Source organism: Plectrocnemia conspersa, unplaced genomic scaffold (genome assembly GCF_051122295.1).
Source record: "Plectrocnemia conspersa isolate PC_06_02 unplaced genomic scaffold, ASM5112229v1 ptg000001l, whole genome shotgun sequence".
Taxonomy (NCBI): domain Eukaryota; kingdom Metazoa; phylum Arthropoda; class Insecta; order Trichoptera; family Polycentropodidae; genus Plectrocnemia; species Plectrocnemia conspersa.
Window position 1 is genome coordinate 26,242,342 of NW_028277165.1, and position 26,893 is coordinate 26,269,234.

Sequence of the window (26,893 nt, forward strand, 5' to 3'; positions counted from 1 at the left end):
AATATCTTTTTAGATCACAATAAATATCAGCTATATATTATTATTTAACATTTTTGGGCTTAAGTGTACCTCGCTTAGAAATGGAAAGGTTGAACTAGTAAATAAAACATTTGTGTAATGTACGAATCAGATCGTAAAAACTTGTTTGAAAATGTTATGTAAGAATTAAACTTAATCAGAGAGTCATAACTCAGTCGATGATAAATAACTTTTAAATAGAACAAACTGATCTGGAGCTCTAGAGGCGGTTCTTTTATATCTGTATTTTACACAATAGTTTTAATTTAAAATTAATTATTTTATCCGTTACTATTGATGGATGAAACGTGATTTTGGAAAATATTTTTGTTATGCATTAGTATAATGCGTTACAACCGGGTAAACACAATCAACAACTACTAATTATATTGTGAAATACTAAAATCAAAGTCTGTAAATCAGTTAAATATAATATATTAATTATTAATTATCATTAGAGCTATTAAACTCACGACCTAGCTCAATTTATTTTGATTATTCATCATACATTCAACCGTAAGATAAGGAAAATCTAAAAAAGTCTAATTTGCGATAATCGATCGGAATTATAATTACATAATAATTACTAATTTCAATCTTTCAGACACGATTGAAATTGAAAATTACAACGGTTCAAACCCAGATCTTTCAAGTCTTAGTCATAGACTATACCACTGGTATGAATAGTTATTGTATGTAATATGTTGAAAAGTTAAATATACACGATAAATTGTATTTTTTGATCTCGGAGAATTGAAAGTTATAATGTTGTTGCTATGAATAATATTGTTGTATCTTTACAAAATAAAACAATATGTTACTTTGAATAATATTTTTTTTTAAATATATTTAACTAAAAAATATAGTTATGAAGCTAAATATAATTTAACTTTTATTATAATTAAATAAATTTTTATATATTTCATTATCATTAGCTTTATATAAAAGTATTTGGTTTTCAATAATAATATTTAATATTAAACTGATCGTTTGATCACTCATTTATATATTAAAATTAATTCATAGAAATTTTGCAAATTAAAACAGTACTTTTGGGCGAATAAGTAGTCTGGTATTCGGCAATTATTATTAAATTTATTCTTTGAATATAATCAATTTCGAGTGTAGAATAAAATTTCAGCACTTAATAGGCTTTGAGTCAATTACGAAATTCCAACTTATTGGATCGCCTAAAGCTACATTTTCTTGGTTTGCGTTCAACAAAAAAGGTACTACGTCCATTGAATTTAATTAAAGTTAAGCGAACGCGAGTATTTTAATCAAGGTAATTTTACGAGAGGAAATTAATTTGTTTTTTCTTTCAAAGTTGCTATGAGAATTTGTCGCATTGCAATCCCGCGTGTGTGAAAATGTTGAACTTTCAACTTTAAGCTGTAAATAAATAGAGTTGACATTTAACTTTTACACTCTTGTTATTATACACGAACAGTGTTTCACATCATTAGTGACTTTCAACACGTTCTAGCTAAATCTCTTGCTTTACATATTAAATAATTATAATCTTGTACTTGACGCGTGTATAAGTGGATTAAAAAAGTCTCTCAATTCTTACACTTGAAACATAAGGGTTCTTAAAACTCAATTAGGTCACTTTGTGTGATTCAAGTACAGTTCTCAAAAGGTAAGTTGGTTGTGTTATTTCATTTACAAACATTAATATATATATTGGAATTTTCATTGTTCGTTTTTTTTTTACTAAAAGTATTTTTGACCTTACCGAAATGTCATGCGCATTTTAATACAGATTAAAATAATGTCTATTTTGGGTATTTGTAAAGATGAACTTTGACTGTATAATATAAATTATTGGCATTTACTTACAAGCTAAAGAAAAGGGCAAGGCGACATAAATACATTGTTGGACCGGAAAATATTTTGCACGACAGGAAATCGAAGGGCAAATCAATTGACGCGAATATAATACGTACATACAATAGAATATATGTATATATATATATATATATATATATATATGTATATATCCATTACTTTTTTATGTTTCTTAAGCTTTTTAAGTGACCCATTTAATACATCGATATATATACATATATAGTATGTATTTATAATATTAAAGTTTTTATTTTTTGATTTAGAAAATCTTTTTGACTGAATTTGGGTCAATATTCATGCATTTAAATTATACTATATATTATTACAATAATTTTTTATTTAAAATTCCTATATGGGATATTTCTTTAACTCTTACTTAAATATGTAATCAATGTTTAATTAACAATCTATCACACGATATTTTTATTTTGTGAAAAATTGCAGCATGAAATGATTTTAAAAATCATATAGAAACATCTTATTTCATTGGCAATGATCTAAAAATATAATCAAAATAAAGTCATTGATCCTTGCACTTTTTTATTGAGCAGCAAAAGTCTAAACGAAATGTATGCTAATCACAATTCAAGCAATGTTTTTGGACAGTTAACCGAAAATATCGGTCCCTTGTCGTACCACCTGCTATGAATGAAGCTGTGAATTCAGCGGGTTTAAATCAGTATTTATTTTTAAAATTATTTACAAATATTCGTTTTTATATAAATTCTCGAGAAATTCTCGAGAAGAAACACTAAGAGCTACCGGTAGTATATAAACTTTTTTAATTTTTTTTATTAAAAATCCCTACATCATGACTTGATAGGTTACCCCAATGCGTCATGATGACTATTATACAAACAAAAAATATACCACTAAATATGAAAAAAAACAATAGGGATGCGCACCTAAAATAGATTAGCACCAATCCACGTATTTTTTTCAGCTCGTGCTTTACAAGCTCGTAAAGAAGCTGGATGTCTCGTTCATAAGAAACATTCTAAAGCGCTGACGTCCTGGCTGCGACGATCAAGAACAAGTATCAGAAAGGATTAATATATCTGCTACCTTGAGAAGAGATGGCTCGTACATTCAAGGTTATCCTTAAAACGACCGTTGCTGACCTGGCTTAGTGGACAACGGTAATTCGTTTAAAAAAACTCGCCATTTTTCTGTAATTGCTCGTTCCAATGAAAAAACGGTGGACAATTAAATCTACTATAGAGAGGAGCAATGCTATATAACAGATAAGATCCTCAGACAGTTCATCTGTGGACCACCTCTCAGAAATTATCTCTGACACTACTGGGATCAGCGCTTGAACATCCATTGCGTAAGATATTCAAGAGCCTTCCAACTTGAGCTGCAACCAAGTGGAGGTAGACACAACTTTAGAGTAGCGAAGATCGTAAAAGCCGCCGCTTCTCTCTTCACATCCACTAGTCTAACTCGGCGTCCGGAATCTAGAGCAAACGCACTTTACAGCAAACAATCTTTGTATTAACAAATAAACACCCTTGACTCGAAAGTCTGAACACTACTTTAATAAAAATGTTTGGGGTCCTAGGTTATATTCTAATATCCTAGTTAAATTAATATGTAGCGTGCAGTAATGTATTTTTTACTTTAGTTCACAGCGAATGCTACTATATATATATAGTTATATTTTACTCAGTTTTCAGCGAGCCGTGTCTATTGCATAGGATATTTATAATTAAATCCGGAAATTTATTCTTCGGCAAAAGCTCAAGTCGACGCCTGGTTATAATATGGTTATTTTAACTCGACCGACGTTTCAGAGTTGTTTTCACCACCATTTCCTTTTGGTAGTCTAAATTTCACTCCACTCGACGTTGACGTTATTAAATTTTATTTTCGCCCGTCAACAGCGCCAATTTTTCATTCAATCCCCCACTAACACATTCTCTCGCAGTTTTTTTGATTCTTTAGGAAAAAATGCGTAAACGTAATAAATTACTTTAAGCTTTGGTCGTGTATCATTCGGGAGGAAATTAAAATTTCACGGTAACGGACTATACTAATAAGAAAGACTTGTATCTCTCTTCTCCCTGCGAATGTCTTCGCTCCTTACGCAAACAAATAGAATAATAATAAATGTATTTTCGTCGCAGATTTATACGCTTTATAAGCACGTAAAGAGATTTCGTACTACAGTGAAGTGTAGTTTTTAAAGCAAAAATCAAAGAAAAGCAAACTTTAATAGCGAGCGCTTTGATGTAGAACTTGACGTTCTAACATCAAAAGCTCTCGCCACGGTGACGTGTTTGAAATGAGACCTTTGAATACTTATCTTGTGTAAGTATTCTAATAATAGTTGGCTAAATATTTTATTTCACTATCCGATTATTATGTAGTTTTGACGGTTGCTCTTGTCGCGTCTATTAATATTATTTATTTATGTGTAAGATATTTATATCTAGACTCACCGAAACTTTGACTGACCCAAATGCCGAGCATGTCCAGCTGCAGAAGACGATGGTAGGCGGGAGCTCCTCGACTGGTGTTCATGAAGAGATGATAAAGGAAGCTTCCACACCATGGTGCTAAAGCGCCTGACATGTGACACCATGCCAAGAACCATACACCAGGAGTGTCCCATGGTAGAAATTTTGGTAAAACCACTATTATGTAGATAATCGGTAAACCTAGAAAGAGAGAGATATTTTTGATTAATTTAATATATACTTAATTATTATATCAACTACTAAAAATATTATATTAATTTATTGAGTGACGTCATCATTACATGTGCACGACATCAACGCGTGTTCCCTTGATATGCGATGACCTCATTTCTAACATGCACGAATATACGTCGATTTGTATAACCGTCTAGACTTTTATAGTTATCATTGTAAAGTAGCGCAAAAGTCGATAATATCGTGAAAATCCGCAAGATGTCGCGACGGAGTGCATTCGTTGAAAACATGACATAAACATTTATAGCACAATATTAGGAGTCTGAAACTTCTGCTCAAGTATGCAAAAATTTAATGGATCATGAAAGTACGAGACCTTATAGTATTTTTTCATGTTATTACATAAAAATGTAATTTTTATATTATTTTGAGTTTTAGAGTAGATAAAATCGTGAAATAACCTTTCGTCAGGTGCTAAGTACTGAGAGCCTTAGTCTATAAAAACTTGTCGAAATGCTAAAACAGGTACTTCATGATTCGAAAGATTTTAATGGATTATACTAAACGTAACTATAATTTTCTTTTAGTATAATTTTGCTTTTACAACATGTTTTAAGGTTTAATTTTTATCCATTTTTCGTTGCACGTTGCAATATGATCAAGAAATAGATTAGGTTGCGTAAAAAAAATAAACTGACAATTTTTTGCTTTTCATTCATTTCGTGCGGTACCCTTATGTCAAGCTTTTTGATACTCCTAATTCAGAAATCTACATTTTGTGCAAACTATCAGATTATTGTGCGTAGTTATGATTCAACTAACACATTTGGTCATTAATAACTAAACATTTAGTTTTTTTAATTATTTTCAGTTAAATAGCAGTTCATTTTACTTTAACATCCGTATTGAATTCTTACAAAAGTTTTTATTTGCTTTATTCAAGCAAAAATATCCTTATTTTTAATTTTTGCATCTGATAAATATGGAAATATAAGCAGTAATCAGATATTTAAAACATTCTTAATTCTAAGTCAAAAGTGCACAAGTGATAAAATAACTATTTTGTATTTTTCTGGAGATACCAGAGACTAGAGATAAAATCTGTAAATCAGTGACATAAATTTTATTAAAATATTATTTACATAGCTCGATTTTATTTTAATTGTTTATTTAAAAAATCCACCGTGAAATTAAAAAATCAAAAAAACGTAATCTGTCATGTTCGATCAGAATTATAATTATATAATGATCGCTAATTCTGTTCTCACATACACAATAGAAATTAAAAAACAGTCGAGTTTATATGGAATTCGAACCTAGGTCTTTCAGGTATTAGTCACCGCTAAGCTTTCATTTAAAATTCAGTGCTTATCACTGTTATTAACAATACATAAAACTAAACTACATTTTAACATTTTACTATCCAGACAATGCAAGAAACTTAAATTTTTAATAGTTCTGTAGAGTACGCTCGGGATTAGGATTCCGGTTTGTTATTGTGTGCGTGAACTGTGTGGCTCAAAACAATTTCGCTCAGAATATTTAATTTTTTTATTTTAAAAGAAAATGTATGTTTATTTAACATGCATACATCTGAGCTAAGTTGGAAATTTCAACGGACAATTAAAAATATATTATATAATCGAAGAAATCAGACATTGATGTCATTACTTAAATATTTGCAAAATTCAAAATCTTTCACTAGTCAAAAAAATAATGAAGTCTTTAGCTATTCTTTAAAAACAAAAAGATATAAAATGGGGAAAGAAATTATTCGCAGATTCTTTAATGGCTCGACGACTCTATTAAATCATTAGAATCCATTGAATAAATTAAAAATATATCATTGGCGCAACGATAAGAATAATAACTTTTTTAAGCCTTACAGAGAATAGTGTAAAAAAACCAACAACGTACGGATTAATGGAAAAAATATTTTAATCCACGAGTAAGAGAACGAATAACTTACAGTGTATATTTGAAGCCTTGATATCAATTAACCCAGATATGCCCAAGAAATTTTGTTCTCTTAAAATTTCATTTATAAATAAAAAAACAGTGGCACGAGTTTAGTGACCTACCCATGGGACAGTGGGCATATCTGGGTTTTAAACCAATATCAACACAAAATTATTTAAAATAAATCACTAGAGAAGATCGAACTTCTGTGCCACACTGCACTTTAATGACGAATACCAGCGTTGACGAATCAGCGACTGTCCTTAAAAGAGAAAGCGAGACAACAAAGTACACGCTACATCGCTTCTCCCTCTCATATACATGTACACGCACACAATAACAAACCGGCATCCTTATCCCGAGCGTACTCTACTAGCGATTCCTAACTATTCAACACCATCGACTATTCGAATACCGAACAATAAAACTAAAAATATTTAATTAAGTCACATTATACATTTAATTTTTTAAGAAACACTCAAAATTTTGTAAGCTCCGGAATCATATCAGATAATTCATGAGAGCTTTCTCACTGCAACTTTTCCTCAGCAATGCAGTAGAACAGAAGTGGGTTTTTGATTATGGCTTAGTAAATATAGAATTTGAGAATTCAGAAAATGCTGTACAAAAGTTATAAGATAAGCATTAAGTATACTATTTCACATGATATATTTAAAATATAAATAAATATCATTTTGAATTTCAAAACAGAGTTAATAATATTGAATAATTTTAAGGGATGATTCTTTATACCAGATTATTTAATATAATCCTTAAAATCAAATACTAAATGTACTTAATCTATTATATATTTATTTTGAATATTCATATAAAAACATGATTCTCAAAGTAAGTATTAGCACATTTTTTCATATGTAGTACATATGCTTAATACTTAGTAATGCTATTAGGCGAACAAAGAAGTCAAAGCAATTTAAAACGAATTTGAAAACGAGCATTCCATTGTGTCGCATTTCTGCTCGCAACTTCCATAATGTACAATTTTACATGAAATGTTCGGTTCTAAAGTACCGCATGGAGAATCGATTTTATCGCAATAAAAGAGACGTCTAATAAATGGGTCGTCTGTACGCGCAAAACGTACATACACGTGTAAGTATTGTACAACCTAATCCATTCGACCAATTTTATTTTTCCTCATAACTTTACAGCTTGGCGCAGAAGTATACAATGTGATAAAAGGAAAAGTAGACCGCGACATCGCCGAGGTAATACCGACTCTTTTCTATTTCTAACCTCTAGTGCGAAAGTGAGTTTCTGTTTGTATGGCTTTCGTAGATGTAAAGGTTAATGTATAAAATTTTTTTTTAATAAAAATATTTTTTGAGGAAATTTATCACACCGCATTTTAATATTAAAACATTATTCATAAATAGATTTTCAAGGATTTAAAAAAAAAGTTTTTAACATCAATTAAAAATATATGCCAAAATCGAGTAACATACGAAGAGCATGATTTTTATTGCTTCGTGTCAACTTATTCGTCATAAAATAAATTAAATTAATTTTGCATAACGAGTCCTATAACTCTTCCAATAACTCATCTGTAAAAGATCCAGAGATAGTTTAAAAACATTTTATTTTAGATTGACTAATTGTATTTTTAGAACATCTATTTATTAATTTTTCACCATAGTAACCGTGGACTTCAATTCAATCGATTTTCTTTCGATATTCGTTTCATAAATTACATTTTATCAAAACGATTATTTTTTGAGTTCATCAGCGACGACGGATAGCTCTCCACGCCTTGTTTCATACTGAATGTCAATTCGACTGTTGCTTAAATATTTTCTATATGTAGAAACAGTTTCTTATTTCGCACATATTAAAATGATCACTGAATGACTTTCAGCATGGATTAGCAATTTATATGCTGCGACTGATTCTTAAAATAATCTCTATTTTTTGTTAGTCTTCTATCTTTACATTCTGAATGTCCTTCATACAAATTGTAGATATACTTAAGTGTATAAAATATACATATTTTAACATTTATTTTATAAAGACGTAATTAATGAACCAAAAATAAAATATTTATTAGTTCACTCACAACTAACTTCATGCGTTATACACACATTTCTTATATTAATATTTAAATATAATTTATTAAGATAAATAAAATAATTAAATTTAATATTAAAACTTTTGTATAATAGTATCAAGTAACAATCACTGTGTAAAATTGACGGTGCGAAATTGGCCACTGTCCCATCCGAACCCTGATTTACGTGAGGTCAACTGTGCAACTAATTTACGTTCACACTAACGTTCCCTGGAAATAATTCAATATTGTAAAATCTAAATTAAACTGTTGGAAAATTGCAATCAGCGCAATTACCGACACGCAAGCGCTAATAACCTATTTGTCAGTTGATATCACTTGATAGGTTAAGTTATTATAATTCTTAAACAAATATATATAATACATATTTTAAGTTAAAAGTCACCTAAAATTCTTAATAATTTAATATATGACAGATTTAATTATAGACTTAATTAAAATACGTTTGAGAAATGCTAAAAATGAAATCAAGTTAATTAATTTAACGACGCGTATTTTTCTTGGAACTGGAAAGGAATATTAACGAATTTAATTATACATAGCGTACAAAAACGATATGTAAACATATTTATTATTGAATACATTCTATAGAAATATTTTTGCCGTTAAAAAGAAATATTTATATGTATTAACTATGCATATACGAGGGTATTTATATTTTTTTATACAATAAATTTCTTTAAAATGAATTCGTTAATTCGCCGTAGCGGTAGGCTTATTGCGGGATAATTTTGTAATGCAGCTTGCACAGTTGACCGCGTTGCTATGGTCACGAATTAGATGCGACTGTGAGTATCATATCGTTGGTGTAAATAAATTAATCGATACTGATACTCAAGCTGTTTTTTTCAGTATTTTTTTAACCAGGATGTGATTGTAATTCCTTGCATTATTTTACTGCTGTAAGGTTCATGCGTACAGAATTTCCCGAATGGTCACGCATCTGTTATCAATAACTTGTTTTTCACGCAGCAATATATTGCATTTATCTACCGTATTTAAACCGGTAGATCCAACATTACGCTATACTTTCTGATCAACAGTCTATAGTTGATTAGTGAGGTCTCAACGTCTACTTTTTAAAATAGGAAAACCATTGTTTCCATGTTTTTTCATAACTTAAAAGTATATTTACCAAAAGACTGAAACAAATTGATTGATTAATATCCCTAATCAACAGTAAAAATGTTAAGACCTTTACCAAGTCACTGTTAAGGATCGATTAATAAAAAAAATTCTTATCCATGCAATTTTTATTTGTTTTGGTAATATTTATTTAGTTTGCATTATTTTTCATGTTATTTTAAAAACAATTGCCTGAAAAGTAATGCCGCTAAATTGCGTCATATAAGACATACAATAATTTTATGAAATATTTTTATTATGAACAACCTGATAAATCGTATTAGTGTTTTTTGAAAGTGGGCAAAAAATAGAGAAAATCTATGTGTGTGTGTAATTTTTTTATCGTTTATTAAAATCGTTACTACAAAAAAAATAAAAGTTATAATATATTTGAAATCAATAACTAAAATTTAATTATGAAAGTAAAAATAACATTTCCCAATTTTTTTAAATGTTATTTCTTCTTTAATAAAAAAAAAATCGTAGCGATGCGACGCGGCACACGCGCGTCTGAAGTCACGCGAATCATAATCACGAACCTAGCAGCAGTCGAAACTCACGCCGCATTCTTACGAAATGAAATGTTTCGTGAGTCTAATATGATATTTGTCGGAAAAAAACAAAGATCTCAGTTCCGCATTAAATCATCTGGATAGGCCAAAGAAACGGAAGAACAAGGACGTTGATCTCCTCCCTTTTCACCGATCGTATTTAAGTCATAACACTGTCATACTTCTATTCGGCACCACGCTTTCAAACTTCGAAAGTTTGCACTTCCTTTATGATTTACACTTTGCCATCCACTTCGCTTCCGACTTTAAACCTGTACTTGAATCAAGCGTATCTACGCAGATTCTGCTTTGACCCCTTCCCTCGCCTTAAATCTACTTAAATATACAAAAAAATATATGAGAGATTTATTTATTTCAAAATTTATTGTACTTCAAGAATTAGATTATCAATTCCATATTTTAAAGATTACCCTTTTTCAATTCAATAAAGAACTAAGATCATGCATATTAATTAATGAATGAAAAGCTAATATAATATGATATACATAAGTATCATGCCTGTTCTACACTCTCGCGAAGTTGCCCGAAGCTAGGCAAGGACGAGAGTGTAGTAAGTCACTTCATGCTACTTTGATTCGCCTGGGGCAGCTTCGAGCAACTCAAAGGAAACGAAGTCCGAGCACAAAGTGACTCACTACACTACTCGTTCTACTTCAGTTTGCACGTAGATGTTTATGATTCGCGTGCGAGCGTGCAACGTGTTCAGAGGAGCAAACGCTTTCCTTTTAGAAATTGCTTCAGTCGGAGCCATGTATTTGGGACCATAATGATAAAGGACACAAGGATAAAAATATGGTCCACAATGTCTGGGTGCAAATCCAGCAAATTAACAAAATTCCAAAAGAGGAATTAAGGGAAAAAATCCTTATTTGGCACATTGCAATCATTTACCATCTCCCTTTTCTTCATTTGTTTAATTTGTTTGTGTTCAAAACACGCATATATTTATTATACGCAAAATCGGACAAAACAACGCGCGCACATATAAGATTCTCGCGAAGTCGCATGAGAGTGTGGTAACGCTACTCGGACCCCGGCCGACTTCGCGAGAGTGTAGAGCAGGAATCATATTAAATACGCACGCTGCTATTACGCGTGTAAATTTAATACACTTACAACTTTAGCATAAATTTAATAACAGCGTTTATTTGTGTGTGAAATAAATTATAAAATAGGCTAATGTAGTTGTGATTATATTGTTTTAAATCAGGACTAAAATACCCTTAGCGTAAAAATAGTTCTATTCTACAATTCTTTATTGAATTGTGTTACTTTTAGATATGTATATATTACTGTCTGATACGTATTATATAATTCTCAGCTTACACAGTTCTGAAAGGAATGAAAAGAAAAAATCTGGGCAAGACGCCAATGGAAATAAACACAGGACATTAGCCCATTAGATGAAATGATTAAAATTTATATATATCTAAGATATGAGATATGATCATCCAATTCTAAACACACACAGATAAAGTGGATGGTTACGATACCTCTGGGATATCTATTGTATTTTATAATTCTTGACCTAGTTCAAGAAATATTATATGAAGGAGTTATATCATTCCCTCGAGTTTACATCTCGATTGTACTTGAATATTCATGAATATTTCACGGTTATAATAAAATGATCATCTCAGAAGGAACGCCAGGAATTGCTATCTACGTATCGCTGTGTGCTATGAGAGTTTATATTATTAAATTTAAAGCTCGGCGGAAAGCTAGAAGCCACCAACTTATTGTTCTTTGGGGTAGGTAGCAAGTAGGTCACGGTTGGGTCGTAAATCATCCGGTCCACGGGTAGGTCGGTGCAGGCATGCGACTGAAATCGTTACATTTTCCAATATATAAATTTTCCCTAACAGTCTGCAAATGCTAACACGTGAGCTCCTCCTGATATACCACACAACCCGTGCCATAGGTGGCACGTAAAAAATACTATCACATGAACGATTTAAAAAATAAATATTCTTAGAAGGTTGTTATCATATGCTAAATTCACCTGAATTTAATTTTGATTCTTTATCAGTTTAACTTCACCAGGTAAAACAGCAAAATTAATCGATATTTGCTACGCAGTTGTAAATGCCCTCACCAAATGAAAAATATTACTGGGTAAAAAAATTTTGTTAATTTAGTCATATAAGGTATGTGGAAACAAAATTATTGTTTCCACAATATTTAGGTAAATATATTTATATATTATTTAAATATCTAGAATTTTCTAGCTCACGCGTTGCCACTGATCTACACACCTCAGGGGCAAAATACAGACACATACATATGTACATATGTGTTACAAAAAAATTTATCCCATTTTACCCAACAATCAGACACGGTGTGACCGAGTTTATTTTTCGTGGCCCGTAAAAAGGTATTCCATTTATAGAACACATACATTCAGGTACAGATATAGCATAATCCTATTCAAGGGTCTTGCGAAAAGTTTACAAAGACAAAGAAAACAGAAAATAATATCACAAGATTGCCCTAATCTGATTTAGGTTTAAAATGGTCGCTCGCATTTTTAAAGGTCGACGAAAAGCGATGGCGTGCTTCAGTTTTATTTATTTTTTCATCACTCTTTCACACTTAAACGGGTGCGTATCTAGATTAAAGATAAAAGCCTCTGTAATCTGTTATAGGGTCCGAGTGTTTGAACCGCCACACCCGCGATGTGTACACTATCGACGGGAAGCTTTTTAGGAAATGTTAGTTTTGGACCTTCCCTATATATATGTATATAAATATATTTTACGATATACATACGCGTATATTGAAAAAAAATCAACCCACCTAAATATATGTATAAACAATTTTATCTAGCATTTGAAAGCGTATTTTAAAAGACTGACGTCAACGAGTCTTATAAATCGACGTTAAAATCCAATATGTCAGTTAAACGGCGAAACATTGCTGTGATTAATGTTGTAAGGATTTAACTTTGATTTGGAAATATTTTTTTTTATTATAATATAGAAATATTAATTGTATGAGAAATCCAGTTACGTCATTAAAGGAAGCTTTACGTTAAGTTTGTTTACGCATATCCTTATCTGAGTCGCATATCTTGGGGAGGTTTATTATTTTGCGAACTCTTGTTTTTGTATTCTGCGCATAATAGCTTGGTACTAGATTAAAATAGTATGGATTAGTTTTATAGCGTGTGTTGACTATTCAGAAATCTTGGAGGTCTTAAAGGATAAATCTAATTATTTTATTGTAACTATAAAAAATATTTTCATTTTGTCCTTTCGGTAAGATGTTTTTTTTGCTATTGTGGGTGCCACAAATAACAGTCGTATTGCAATTAGTTTATTCAAGATCTGTTTAATTAATATATTGTCCATTAAATTATAAAAGAAACTGGTTGTGGAAAAAAAAATCGAAAATTGAATTTATTGTAACGGTAAAAAATAAAGTTACTAAGTAGTGGAACTTACAAATGGCATTATTGCCGGAAACGCATGACAAATGCATCTGTTAAAACAGCTTGAAAGTTATTTAAACAATAAAAACAGAGATTACAGTTCGGCCTTTAATCATCTAGATTAGTCAAGGAGTCTAAAGAAAATGGCAACGTTGATCTCTTCCCTTTTCTCCGATCGTAAATAAGTCAGAATGCTAGAGTACAATACCTTAAAGTCAACCCAAGAGCAAAAAACCGTATATTTACGTAATATGTCAATCATACGACTAAAACATAGTGCCATAAGATATGTCAAAAATATTTTTACACTATTTTTTTAATTATTAAAAAATTGGTAAAAATCTATAAATTAAGCCACTAAATCAATTTACTCACTTATATTTAAGGTAAATAGTTTTAAATTGTTATATATAGTTATAGCATATAAAATCATTTCTTTATGTTAAAAAAATAAATCACAAATTTTATTTGTTCGTGTATTTTTCCAAAACATTTTCAAAAAGCTTTTACTTTTATTAGTGAAAAAATGACATAAAAACCGTTAAGAAAAAAACTACATTTACGAATATGATATAATATTTTAATTTTAAGAAAACTTGTTCTTTGGATTATCATAAATCTTGACACTCGTTAAAATATAATTAAATTGCAACCTTTATTATTTGCATTTTATTAAAAAATTGTATATATGATACAATGAATAATACCAGTGAAATATATTTTCACTGGAATTTCAGAGAAATCATATTGGAAAACATTTTTACTGGGCAGTGGCGTAGCTATGGGGGAGGTGGAGGGGGTGGGCAGCCCCGGGCGGCACTTGCTTGGGGGCGGAATATATTTTAAGAACTGCTGATTTTATGACCCTGCAAAAAAATGTATGGGGTGGGCGGCAATTTTAAGGATTGCCCCGGACGGCACATAACCTAGCTACGCCACTGTTACTGGGAGATATATATTTATACTAGTGAAAATATCATTTATCTGACAGATTCTAGTGAAATTATATTCTGCTTTAAGTTGTTATTTAACAAAACAGGTTTTCTATGACTGTCAGATACAAACGACGTCAAATTATGTACGCCACCGGCGAATTTCGCAATTAAATATAGTTTTAGGGCGACACATTACCTATTAACCCCTTGAGCGGTATCGCCGTACCTGTACGGCGGTCGATATTTATATTTTTAAGTACCCCAGATAGTCATATATGTAGAAAAAATAAATAAAAGCATTATATTCATATCATTTTTTTTTTTTAATTAATTGTAATGATTTTTATAGAAAATAATACTAATGGTTTTTTTATAGAAAATAGTACGAAATAAATGTACATAACAAATAATATTTTATATTATTTTATTAAATGAAGCTTCTGAATTGATAAAAATCAATAATAATGTATGAAAAAATATGTAAAATAAATTAAGGAAATTTAATAATAGAAAAGTGTTAAAATAAATGATTAACACATACTAATCCAAAAAAGTGGTTAAATAAATCAAAGCAATAAAACGTTGAGAATCACTGATTTTTTTTATAATATTCTATAAATGCAATATAAAATTTTAATAAATAAATTACAACACAAAAAATCATGGAAATATACGTAAAATTAATTGACTCCTATTTGTATACTAAAAAATTAACAAATATGTATAAATTAACTCACTACTAAAGGGTTAAGGACATAATGTTCCGAGCTTACATGTACCGACCGGATCATCCGTGTAATGGATAAATACAGATTTACTGTAATTAACCAGTGAAATTATAAACAAATTATTTGATACATCTTAACTGGTCTAGTTAGTAAAATTATGTTTATACTAATAAAAGTATAAATTTACTCAAGAATACATATTCACAGTTGCCAAACGTAACCTAAACGAATTAACCAAATGTAACTTGACCTAATGAAAGTTCTAAGACTAACTTTAGTTTTTAAACTTAGCAAATAGAAACATATGATATAAATATCTACCTTTAAAAATGTATTTGAATATGATTTCACTTAAACAATAAGTGAAATTATATTTATACTAGTGAAAATATAACTTCACTGTATGTACATAAGAAGATTGAATGGATTTGAGACACTAAAGAAGAATTGCTTGTAAAAGATTAATCATAAATGTAAAAGAAAAATCGCGGTTTAAAAACTAGGAATTGTAAAAAATTGTCATATAAAAATTTATTTTTATTATGTAAATCATTTTTAAGAAATTTTGACTATGAAATAAAATTCGAATTATATATTTTTATTATTTTCCATTTAATATTTTATTTAATAGATATTTTTCAATCTTATACCTCAGTTTGTGTAAATATATAATACTTATTCATTATAGTTCATATTTCTTTTAGCATTTTGCAAAAAAATAAGGAAAAGTTATTTTTAACGTCAATATGCAAATGAGATTATTTCACAACGAATACAATAGAATAACTTTATTTTATGGCTTCATAGTAATAATTTTCACCTAGTTAACAACCAGAAAGATTAATAAAAAAAATACACGTATAAACGCAAAAATATCATTAGTTACATGAAAGCCGATTCTACGATGTTCTGATAAAAATATAAGCTGCCACTTTCATGTTACCTTTAATATAATTACCTTTACAGCTTCTATAAATAATCACGTTACGATGTTAAACGTATAATTTGATAACGCATGTATACAGTATTAATTGTGGATACAAGTTTATTTATTATTAAGTTAAAAGCCTTGATCATAAATAAGATTAGAGCGATTGACAAGCTAAATTCTACGGAAAGGGAAAATCAATTTGCTTGGTTGCGCAATAGATAAATAGTATTTTTAGATCGCGAATTGTACAATAAAAAGCAATGTAGTAGAATAAAGAGTATTTTTTAATAATCATGTTATATTATTATATCATAATAGAAATTTGTGTGGTTTATTACTGTTCATTTACAGATTTCATATAAATTGCATTTCGTTTATTACATCTATAAAGCAATAAAATTTTACATGCATATGGTATTAAATTTTATAGCAATATATTCAGATAATCATTCTCATTTTAATCTTGTTATTAATTTTATAGCATGTCTTTAATTTAAAATTATTATTACTGCCATACACATATATAAAAAGCTTACAATGTTTTTTGCAGCATCAATGATTAATAAATGGCAATAATGGAGCCTATTTTTTTTATTATGTTATATGTATATTTAATTATAATTTTGTAATACACTAAATAATTAATTGTCTGGGTAATTCTATATTTTAAGTAACTATTCTTCCTTGAAAATATATAACTATATTACGCTCTAATTTTATGTTCCATTGCCTTTAACATACCTACATATTGTATTTAATTAACTAAAAATATAAGTAGCTACGTTTCTGGCTTGATACGTATTGAAATAGTTATATTCTGGATAATTGGAATTAGGTTTTCCTAGATTTTCCTCATGTCACAGACGAATGTCGTGATAATTACCCAAAATTGAGTTGGGTTGTACATATTAGATATTAAAAAATCTTTAATAATGACCTACTTTAATTTACAGAATATATATATATATATATATATATAAAAAACTCTAATTGCTCTACTATTAATATTATAGTATGACTACTATTATTAGTCTACTCAATGAAGCACTTTTTGAAATTGCTAAATACTCTGGTTCATGCAGAATTTTTTACAATTTACGTGTTTATTGAAATGTTTTATTATATTCTTATCCAGAACAATATCAGCTGATATAGATGCAATTATTAAGTCAAGTTCTTCATTCAGCTGCAACGATGATAATAATTGTGAATTATTTTTTTTAAAAAAATTGTGGGGGAAAATCCAAAGAGCAGCTTTTATTAAAATTCATAAATCGTAAATACATATTAAGAACGCATTTAAAATTCTATAAATCTATTTTATGCTAGCCAATGCAGACCGTATGTGACAATAGACGGAATAAACTAAAATCATCACAATAGCGATTCGAATTAACGGATTACACACTTGTTAAAAATATTTAACATCCAATTCAGATGAAAAGTTACAACCTGTTAAAACTCCAACACGACGGTCACAAAAGTCCAATATAAAACAAGCTAATTCAAATATATAATTGGTCGTTGCAGCAAAAGTGAATGAGTATTAAATCCCTATAGCAGGTCATGTGTATAAAATCGGATAAGCAGCGCCCAAATCGACAACACGTCAGAAACTTTTATTTGAGATTTTTAATTTGGAGGGTACGTACGAGCTTGAATCAAGAAGAGCCGCGGATCATCAACAGAGCAGCCGCTTCCCTCTTCACGTCAAATTTGATCCAGCTTGACGTGCAAAATTCACAGTTCAACCTGCTTTGCAGACGACTGGATCATTTGAGCAGAACAGATGAAAGCACTTTGCGTATGCAATAACATAATTATACAACTTTACGTGAACGTTATTTTTTGCACAAATATAAATTATAAGCAAAAATAATTTATTGTAAAAAATATCAATTATAAGCAAAAATAACATCTTTTAAAATGTTTTTATTTTGCATTTTTTAATGCAATAGAAAGTATAGGATCATTATATCGTTAATTAAATATCCATAAATTATATTTATTTTATTTTTGCAAATAGTTTGAAGTGAAAAAGAATGTACCATTTAATATTTAAAATGACAGTGGTCCGCAGGATACATCATTTTGAGTTTAGTGGTTTATGTCCATGAGAGTCGCGATCGCGTCCTTTATTCCTGTTCGTTGCGGTCAGGACTTCAACGCTTGAAAACGCTCTTCTGGCATGTGCTATCTAGATTCTCAACAACCTTGTCAAATATAAGGGTATTTTCAGCGATATCATCAATGCGTCATAGCATGAGACCTACAACTACCATACACCAGACTTTTCAGTCTGGGATTCGGTGAGATCTATATATAATTATTAAAATTTACTTTGAAGCTGAGACTGTTTTTTTAAATAATAGCGCATTTTTATAAATACAAATTAAAAAAAATGCTATAAAATACTGCCGGGACCAGAATTAGGGACTACGCCATTACGACATGATTAACATACATCATATAAAACACCCGATCCAGACCACTGAGCTAGGTTACTTGCTCGCACTATCAAGCTAGATAAAAGTTAACTAGTTTTGAAGCATTTCCATTATAACAATAATTACAATACTATTTTTTTGTTAATGTAAACTAAATATTTAATTTAGTAGTTATTAAAATATACGCACTATACTAATTTTATAAAATAACTTTTATTGATAAATGTTTATTTTAAATTGAAGTATTTATAACGAATAAATTATATATTAAATAAAATAAAAAAACTTTCAGTTATGTTGTCAATCTTTACACATTTACGTTACAAGGACCTATGTACAAATCAATACATAATGTATTATGTTTAAGAAAAATGTTTTGATAACAGATGCCATATAAATTTAATTCCTCGTTATTAAAATGTTTAAGAAACGTGTAAAATTGTCGGGTAATTTATAAATTGTATATTAAAAACAGTGTATATTATATAATTTATTTATATAAAAAACGCGCACGATGCTAGAATATGTATTAAAAGTGAAAGAATTATCATAATACTTTCATAGTGGATATTATACACACAACATCCATATTGTACAAACGACCAAAGTTTCAACCCCTTAATAGCGCAAATAAATTTCGTATTCCATGAATAGCGAACGAGATCGAAGCCCCGCCGTTCGCCTACTTACGTAACAAACGCCAAACGTTAAAACTGTACTATACCCGGATTGTTTTATAATTCCAAACAATACGATTCGTTCGTGACTTGAATGAGAAAAAGGTCTATTTTTGCATCAGCGACCTCAAAATTTTGACGTTTGGGAAAAAGTGTCGGCGTCACGTTCATAAATCATGAGGCCGTTATTAATCACGTTAACGTGTACGGCGTGCTTTCTGAAAAATGTAACGGTCGCTGCGGAAGCCGGGCAGCGTCGACGTTGTCGTAAAACGGATACGATGAGTGAAATCCCTTAATTTGTTACACGGAGGAAAAGGCCCGGAAACCGAGAACATCCGATAACCTTGAATGTCGGGTGATTTACTATATCGTAGGGAGTGAGGCTTTAATATGTTGTGGTGTACTTAACGTAAAAACCTTTCATTAAACTTTGTTCCGGCCGCGTGCGATATATGCATCGTCAACAACTCTATAGATACATATTTATAATATGTTTTTAATTTCACAGGTGTGACAGCAGGGGTGGATAAAACGTAAGGGGACTTCGAAGCCATTAAAAATCATCCCCCTATCAGCTTAATAGTATTTCAATTAACGGATTAAATAGATTTGTAAATATTTTTATAATTTGTAATTAAGCTTAATTTGGGCTTTTATTTACAACCCTACTTATGATCACTGAAACATACGGATTTGAGACTGAAAGTCTGGGAATCAGTGACATCTATGTTATTAATTATAAATAATTTATAATAAATTGATGTCACCGCAGCTGAAGCCGGTTTTTAAGAATTGCGCACTTTTTATAAATAAAAGTTCGAATGCCGCTGTCAGGGCTCGAACCCGCAACCTCAGAATTACGGACTACGCCGTTCCGTCCTTTGTTCTCGTTCTCAGTTCTCAATGACCAAATGCATTTCATTGATAAACAGCAGATTCTTGCGGTACTCCAGAACGACCGAAACACTCAGAAAGTCCCAGAACTCATATACAACCAATGTGATATATGTATAATATGTATCTTAAATTATTAATGAAGCACCAAAATTCATAAAATTCGACAGATATTAGATAAGTTGTTGAAAGATTAACGTTTTAACACCGTCAACTATCAACAAACAGTTTCATTTTAGGTTATATGACATATTTTTGTTCCACTTGCGTGAGAATTAGGCATAATTTTACTTTAAGCAATCTATAGTTTTATTATATATATAGAAATCACGGTAGATCGGCGGTATAAGTCACTGACTGATACCTGATAAAATCTTATATGGACCATCCTGTTTTTCTATTTCTATCGTGTCTGAGAAATCAGAATTAGTAATTATTATAAAATTATAATTTCGACCAATTATCACATTTTAGATTTTTTTTAATCTCACAGATAAATAATTAAAAATAAATTGAGCTAGGTCGTGCATTGTGATATCTATTAAATATAGGCTTTATTATTAGTTTATAATTTTTAGAATAGATCACTGTTTTACAGACTTAGCTTACAGCTTGTATCTCACTACCAACTTTATAGTTATTGATTATGTAAACGTGGCAGCGCATTGGGTTGAAGTCTGTCAAATTACAAAGGAAAATTTGCAATATATAAATATATATAAAATTTACAAAAAAAATTCCAAGCAAAAGATTTGTAAAGTAGCCTGCCACCAATAGTTTCAATAGAGTAAAAGTTTGACTTCTGATGTGACAATGATATTTTCTGTTAGCTCTACAGGACGTCAATAGTTTAACTTTTCATACATAATAAGATTTAGTTAATCAGTAAGATTATTTGATAGTAATGACTATGATCAAGTGCTTAGATGACTGTCCATATCCTAAGTACGTAAAAGGAAAGATGGGAATATAATAAAAAAAATGTAAGCAATATGTATGTTACGATATTATTTGCGACTCAATGATTATACATTATGCATGTGATTCAAAACTCCATATCTTTGTTTATTACAAGTTATTTAGATGAACTACTAATGGTTGCTTAAGATAAAATAAGACGATTGTGCGACATAAACTAAAGTTAGAAGTAAGGGTTGCTTCGTAGATAATTGTAACAATGAATTTAAAACATCCCTTGACGTACTGCTCCTTTCAGGCCATTATCTGTTTAATCACTACTTGCTATTATTAAGGCTCTACGTATAAATACGACTAGATTTATAGCAGTCAAAAACATTATATTTTTCGTGATAATAGCATGTAAAAAAATAAATCAAAATATTCTAGTTATTTAAATAATGATATGAGAGGTTCAATTATTAGTATGAAACAACGACGTGTGAAACATTTTTCAGCAACCACTCCTTCATAAATGATTTCATACGAAATTTCGCTCGTTTTAACATATTATATGACGGCGGTTGCGAGCCTTGTCAAAAATTCATAGATAGTAAAAGCTCGCGAGCTTGAACCCGTTATACTGTCACGAAAACATCTGATATTCACAAATAGCTCAAGCTGAAATTATATTGACCACTTTAAACAATCAGATGAGAATGAATAGGTTCAACTAATACATATATTATATGTATGTATAGAGCTGTAGCTCCGCAGTTCTTTAGAGAAACCGCTATTGCAGATTACAATTGTATAAGAGTGCTTAACCTTAACCTTTCATTATCAAACTGCTGCTACTTTAGTAATCGAATTTTGGACGATAAGAACGTTGGAATAGGTCATTATAGTTAAAAATTGTAATGACATGACACGGATGTGACTTTAGGACTGGATATATATATATATATATATATATATATATATATATATATATATATATATATATATATATATATATATATATACACACGATAAGGTCATCATCAATATTTCTCGGTAATAACACGTGTATATAAAAATATTATTATTGCATAGACATAGTTGCATATACTTTTGAAAATTACTAGGTAAATATTGGTCAACCTTTTTTCAACACAAAGTGCATTTAGATAAAATATTAATGGATAGGAGTTGCATGCCAACTGGTAGTTTACTCTTTGGAAGTTATTGATATGCATTTTATACTAGTATCAAGGTAAATGGAATATCGAAACACAATATTCATGTGGTGGTTTTATCATGGCAATTATTGAAAGCATTTTTTTATACTATAATAGATATATAGTAAACAGGTTTGTGAAAAAATATGATTGATAGGGCACGTTTAAAGTTCATCAATATTATAAAATATGCTTAATATTTAATAACAAATAACACTTATCTATCACTAACAGGTTATCCTCCAATGCATTATGATAATAAAAAATAATATTTAGTATGTAAAACGAAGAAAAAATAATCATAAAAGAAATATTCGTACGATCTAAAAAAACTACTGATTCTAGCAAAAAAAATAATTGCAGCATTATATAATTTACATTATTATGTTAAAAAAACGAACATCATAAATTTATGTCAAAAATATAATAGGCATTTTTTCTACTGATTATTGTACTTAAAATTTTACTTTTTGTAGTTAAAATCATAATTACATTATAAATCCAAACCTCGGCTTTAAATATATGTAATATGTACTATGTTTTATAAGTAATCATAAAAAAATATGAATGAAAATTAACTAAATCTAAGAAAATACTTTAATGGAATATTACGTACAAAAAAAGTAAAAAATATAATACTGTTTCTGCTGAAAAATCAATTAAGAAACATAATCTAAAATATACTTTTTGATTTATAGCAAGTAATTTGTGATTTAATCTGTTTCTCACGATGTTTGATTTTGACAAAGAAACCTATTTAACTGGCCCTTTTTATGATTGATAGTATAAGTTAATCCCTCTAATTATAAATAGAGTAATTTAATTGCTAAAATCATCATATAAATAAGTAATAAAAACGATTATGAAATATTATAAGTATTATATCAATATATCGATTATAAATTATTACGGCAATAATTATAATGCTTGCACTACACTCTCTGGAAGTTGTCCGAACCGAAGTTCGAAGCAGCCACACTGCCACAAATTTCATATGCCGCCCGGACGGCGGCCGTGAATGACGTCCGCAGAACGGTTGCTGTCACGTACAGCTGTCATATTTACGCGCGATCGAAAAATGTGCCAAATAATCGCAATTTTAAATTGTCATATTAATAAAATTACGCTACTGATAATTATAAAAGTTTGTGTGGCCACTCACCAATACAATATCAGTGAAAACTTTTCGTTCGTAAATATTCAATTTATGCAAAATCTTTGACGGCTTTTGCAAAATGCCATAAGGTATAAAAATTATACTTCTGAATACGAACACCACATTTGTGACTATCCTAGAATTTGTCGCCATCGATTCTAAATAAGAATTCCTTATGGTGTGTCATTTATATAAACCGATCTAGGAAAATACATAAGGATATTCGAAACGATTTTTTTTAACAAAATCAAGTATCACTGATTATTTTTTAATTATTTAATTTTATATGAAAAAAAATATAATTAATCTTTTTTAGTGCCCTAAAATATTTAAATATGTTAGTAAGAGTCTGTTGAAGTCCCCGATAAGCATGTTGGTATTATAACTTGACCACGTGACCACGATGCAGCGCTTGTCATGCGTGTTGACCATAGGACGCCTACGCGCATACTGAAATTGAACCAAGTTACTCGTTCTATCTCAGTTTGCGAAAAACCATATCATTATTTCTCTCACTCTCGTCACTTAACAGACGAGAGAGCGAAAGGGGAAGTATCTCACCACTCGCGCTCGAAAGAGCAGCTCCGACTTCGGTCCTTTTGCCGACAATGTTCGGAACTCGACTGAAGTAACCAGAAGTAACACTACTATATTCTCCGTCCTTGGCCAACCTTGACCAACTTCCAGAGAGTGTAATGCAGGCATAACGATTATAAAATGTTATGAGGAATAGATCATTGTACTGAATATATAATATTATTTAGTTTAAATTATAGTTAATAAATTTACATTGAAAAAAAAAATTTGCAACACGATTGTGTCAACCCGCTGTTACAAAATACTGTTTTATCTCAAATTATTATAATATTAATATTGTAAAAGCTTAGTAAGAATACGAACTGATTTTTAAAACAATCATAGCTAGCCATCTCCCTCTAGTTTCATTAAAAAACACGGGTTTAGACGATTGCATGTATACATACGCTTGACGCTGAGGGCCCCACAAAGCAACGTATGTATACATGCGCGTGGCGGTGAACAGGTTAAAACCAATAATTATAAATGTGTTAATAAACAAATATTTTCCGTGCCATATAAATAAAAAAAATATGTATCACAAAAAGTTTTCTACTTCTGAGAATGTTGAGAGACAGTTTTGAAGAAACATAAAGTGAAAAATCGATATTTAGAGCATATTATTTTGATATAAGCAAAATTTTTAAACAAAATTAAAAATCTGTAAAAAAATATTGACAAACAATTGAAATCAAAATTTAAAATAAAATAGCACCAAGTAGAAGACACGACGTGAAAAAAATTTGTATACATGGTTACCGGTTTTAAACTCATACTAAACTTATAAACAAACCACTTATTATTGCACTTGATGCTCCCTTAGCTACAAACAAACAAACACATATCAAAGAACAAGATGGAATCAGAGACGACGTAGCTGAAAAGTCTGCGGAAACTGAGATAAGCTCAAGATTACGCCTAAGATGATGACCCCAACATTGGTGGTCGAAACGTCAGCGAACAAGATGCGATTAAAAAAAGGTTGCCAAATATATTTTACTTTTATTTCTAACTACTTAACATTGATCTCTATTTTTAAGTGAAAATTTGTATAAAATTAAGAAATGTGAGTATATCATACCAATGTAAATTACTAATATGATTTTTAAAACATGAAATTTTTAAATTAAAATCATACTGAAATTTGTGATATGAACAGATTTTGCATTATATATATATATATATATTGCTCAACTATGATCGCAATTTTCGCTGTAATCACTGATCCTATATAATCATACATTATGTTGTTACATACGTATATATATAATAGATTTACTATTAATATATAATAACATTGTATATAATAACCAAAACCTATTATAAATTTAGTTTGCTATAAAACCATTAATATAATATTCATTATTTCACTAGCGTCTATCTGACGGATCTGGGTGTTACTTAAAATAATAGTTTTACCTGGTAAATAAATCGGTTTAACTAACCGTTTAATTATAGTTTTAATATATAAAATAGTACACTGCGGTTATAATTATTATAAATATTTTATTTTCATCATCTTAATCATTGCTGTGTTTATTTTAATTTTAAAATCTTTTATGTTCAATCACAAATACTAGTAATTATCGTATTGTCATTGAATCCTAATCATTGCGCAAGCTATGATATAATAACAACTGCACTTAGAACCGCGTCACTTTGACCAAAGCAATTATTTATGAAATAAACTGTACTGCCGTTGACATTAAATCTTTCTTAGTTATAATAACACGGCCCCAGTAAAACACGCTAATGAATATTGTTCTACGGAGAATGACTTGGACATTATACAAGCAAAAGGAAAAGTTGCCCGAAGCATGCCATTAAAGGGGGCGATAAAGTGACACGGGAACTCCCGTATTCTGAAAATATTTTTTACAAGGCATATTTATGAATAGCGCGGGACGAAAATATTTTTCGAGAAAATGAAAGAAAATTTCATGAAAATCAGCGCACTCTGTATGATTGAGAATGCAAATTATTTTTTGGCATATATGTGAATTCATTGTAAAAATAAGTCATAAGTTCAATCCATTTACATACAATTCGATCATTGTATCACTTACTTTTAATCAAAGGCAAATATTAATGCTATGAAGTAAGTTACATTTTACTATCTTTTAATTATTTTATTAAATAATAAATAAATTACAATAAATCATATTATATTTGCACCACCTTGTACTATGTTTTTCTTTGGCCTATAATTTATATTGATAAAGTGCTTCCAAGTACATATTATAATACGAACGATTTATGACCTCAAATGCGCAGGTTATGATTTTCTGTCGTTCTACGTAGACGAGCGAATTGTCACAAATCAGTCCAAAGATCACGCGGTTATCGGCGCGCAATAGAGTTTACATTAAATTTATTAAATTTACAGTAAACATGAAATGAAATAAAATTTATTTAATGTTTACTTGTACTTATGTAATTTTTATTATTTAATATCGATTTGTTCAACAAATAAATGAAAGGTAAGATAAGTTCACTTTTAGTTAAGGAAAATATCATAATATTATGGGTCCTATAGCTAGAAATTTCGTTATGGTTTGTTCACATATATAAAATGCCATTTTTACAGTTCAGTACATTAACTATACAGAGTGTATATAAATATAAAAAATATATATTATTCGTTTATGCTAGAAAAAATAAACGTAACGTTAAAAGTTCAATTCAACACATTTCTATCTACGTATACCCTTATGTCTGATGAAGTGTGAAT

The 26,893-nt window shown here is 29.7% G+C and overlaps 1 protein-coding gene across 1 annotated transcript in view; it reads right to left on the bottom strand.

The window, feature by feature from the left end:
* The window catches only part of LOC148239467 (progestin and adipoQ receptor family member 4), a 63,019-nt gene that overhangs the window by 28,173 nt on the left and 7,953 nt on the right, over window positions 1-26,893 (bottom strand). Inside the window, exon 3 of the mRNA XM_088191651.1 lies at window positions 4,314-4,532. Within this exon, the coding sequence (XP_088047777.1) occupies window positions 4,314-4,532 (219 nt within the window). The remainder of the gene's footprint in view (window positions 1-4,313; window positions 4,533-26,893) is intronic.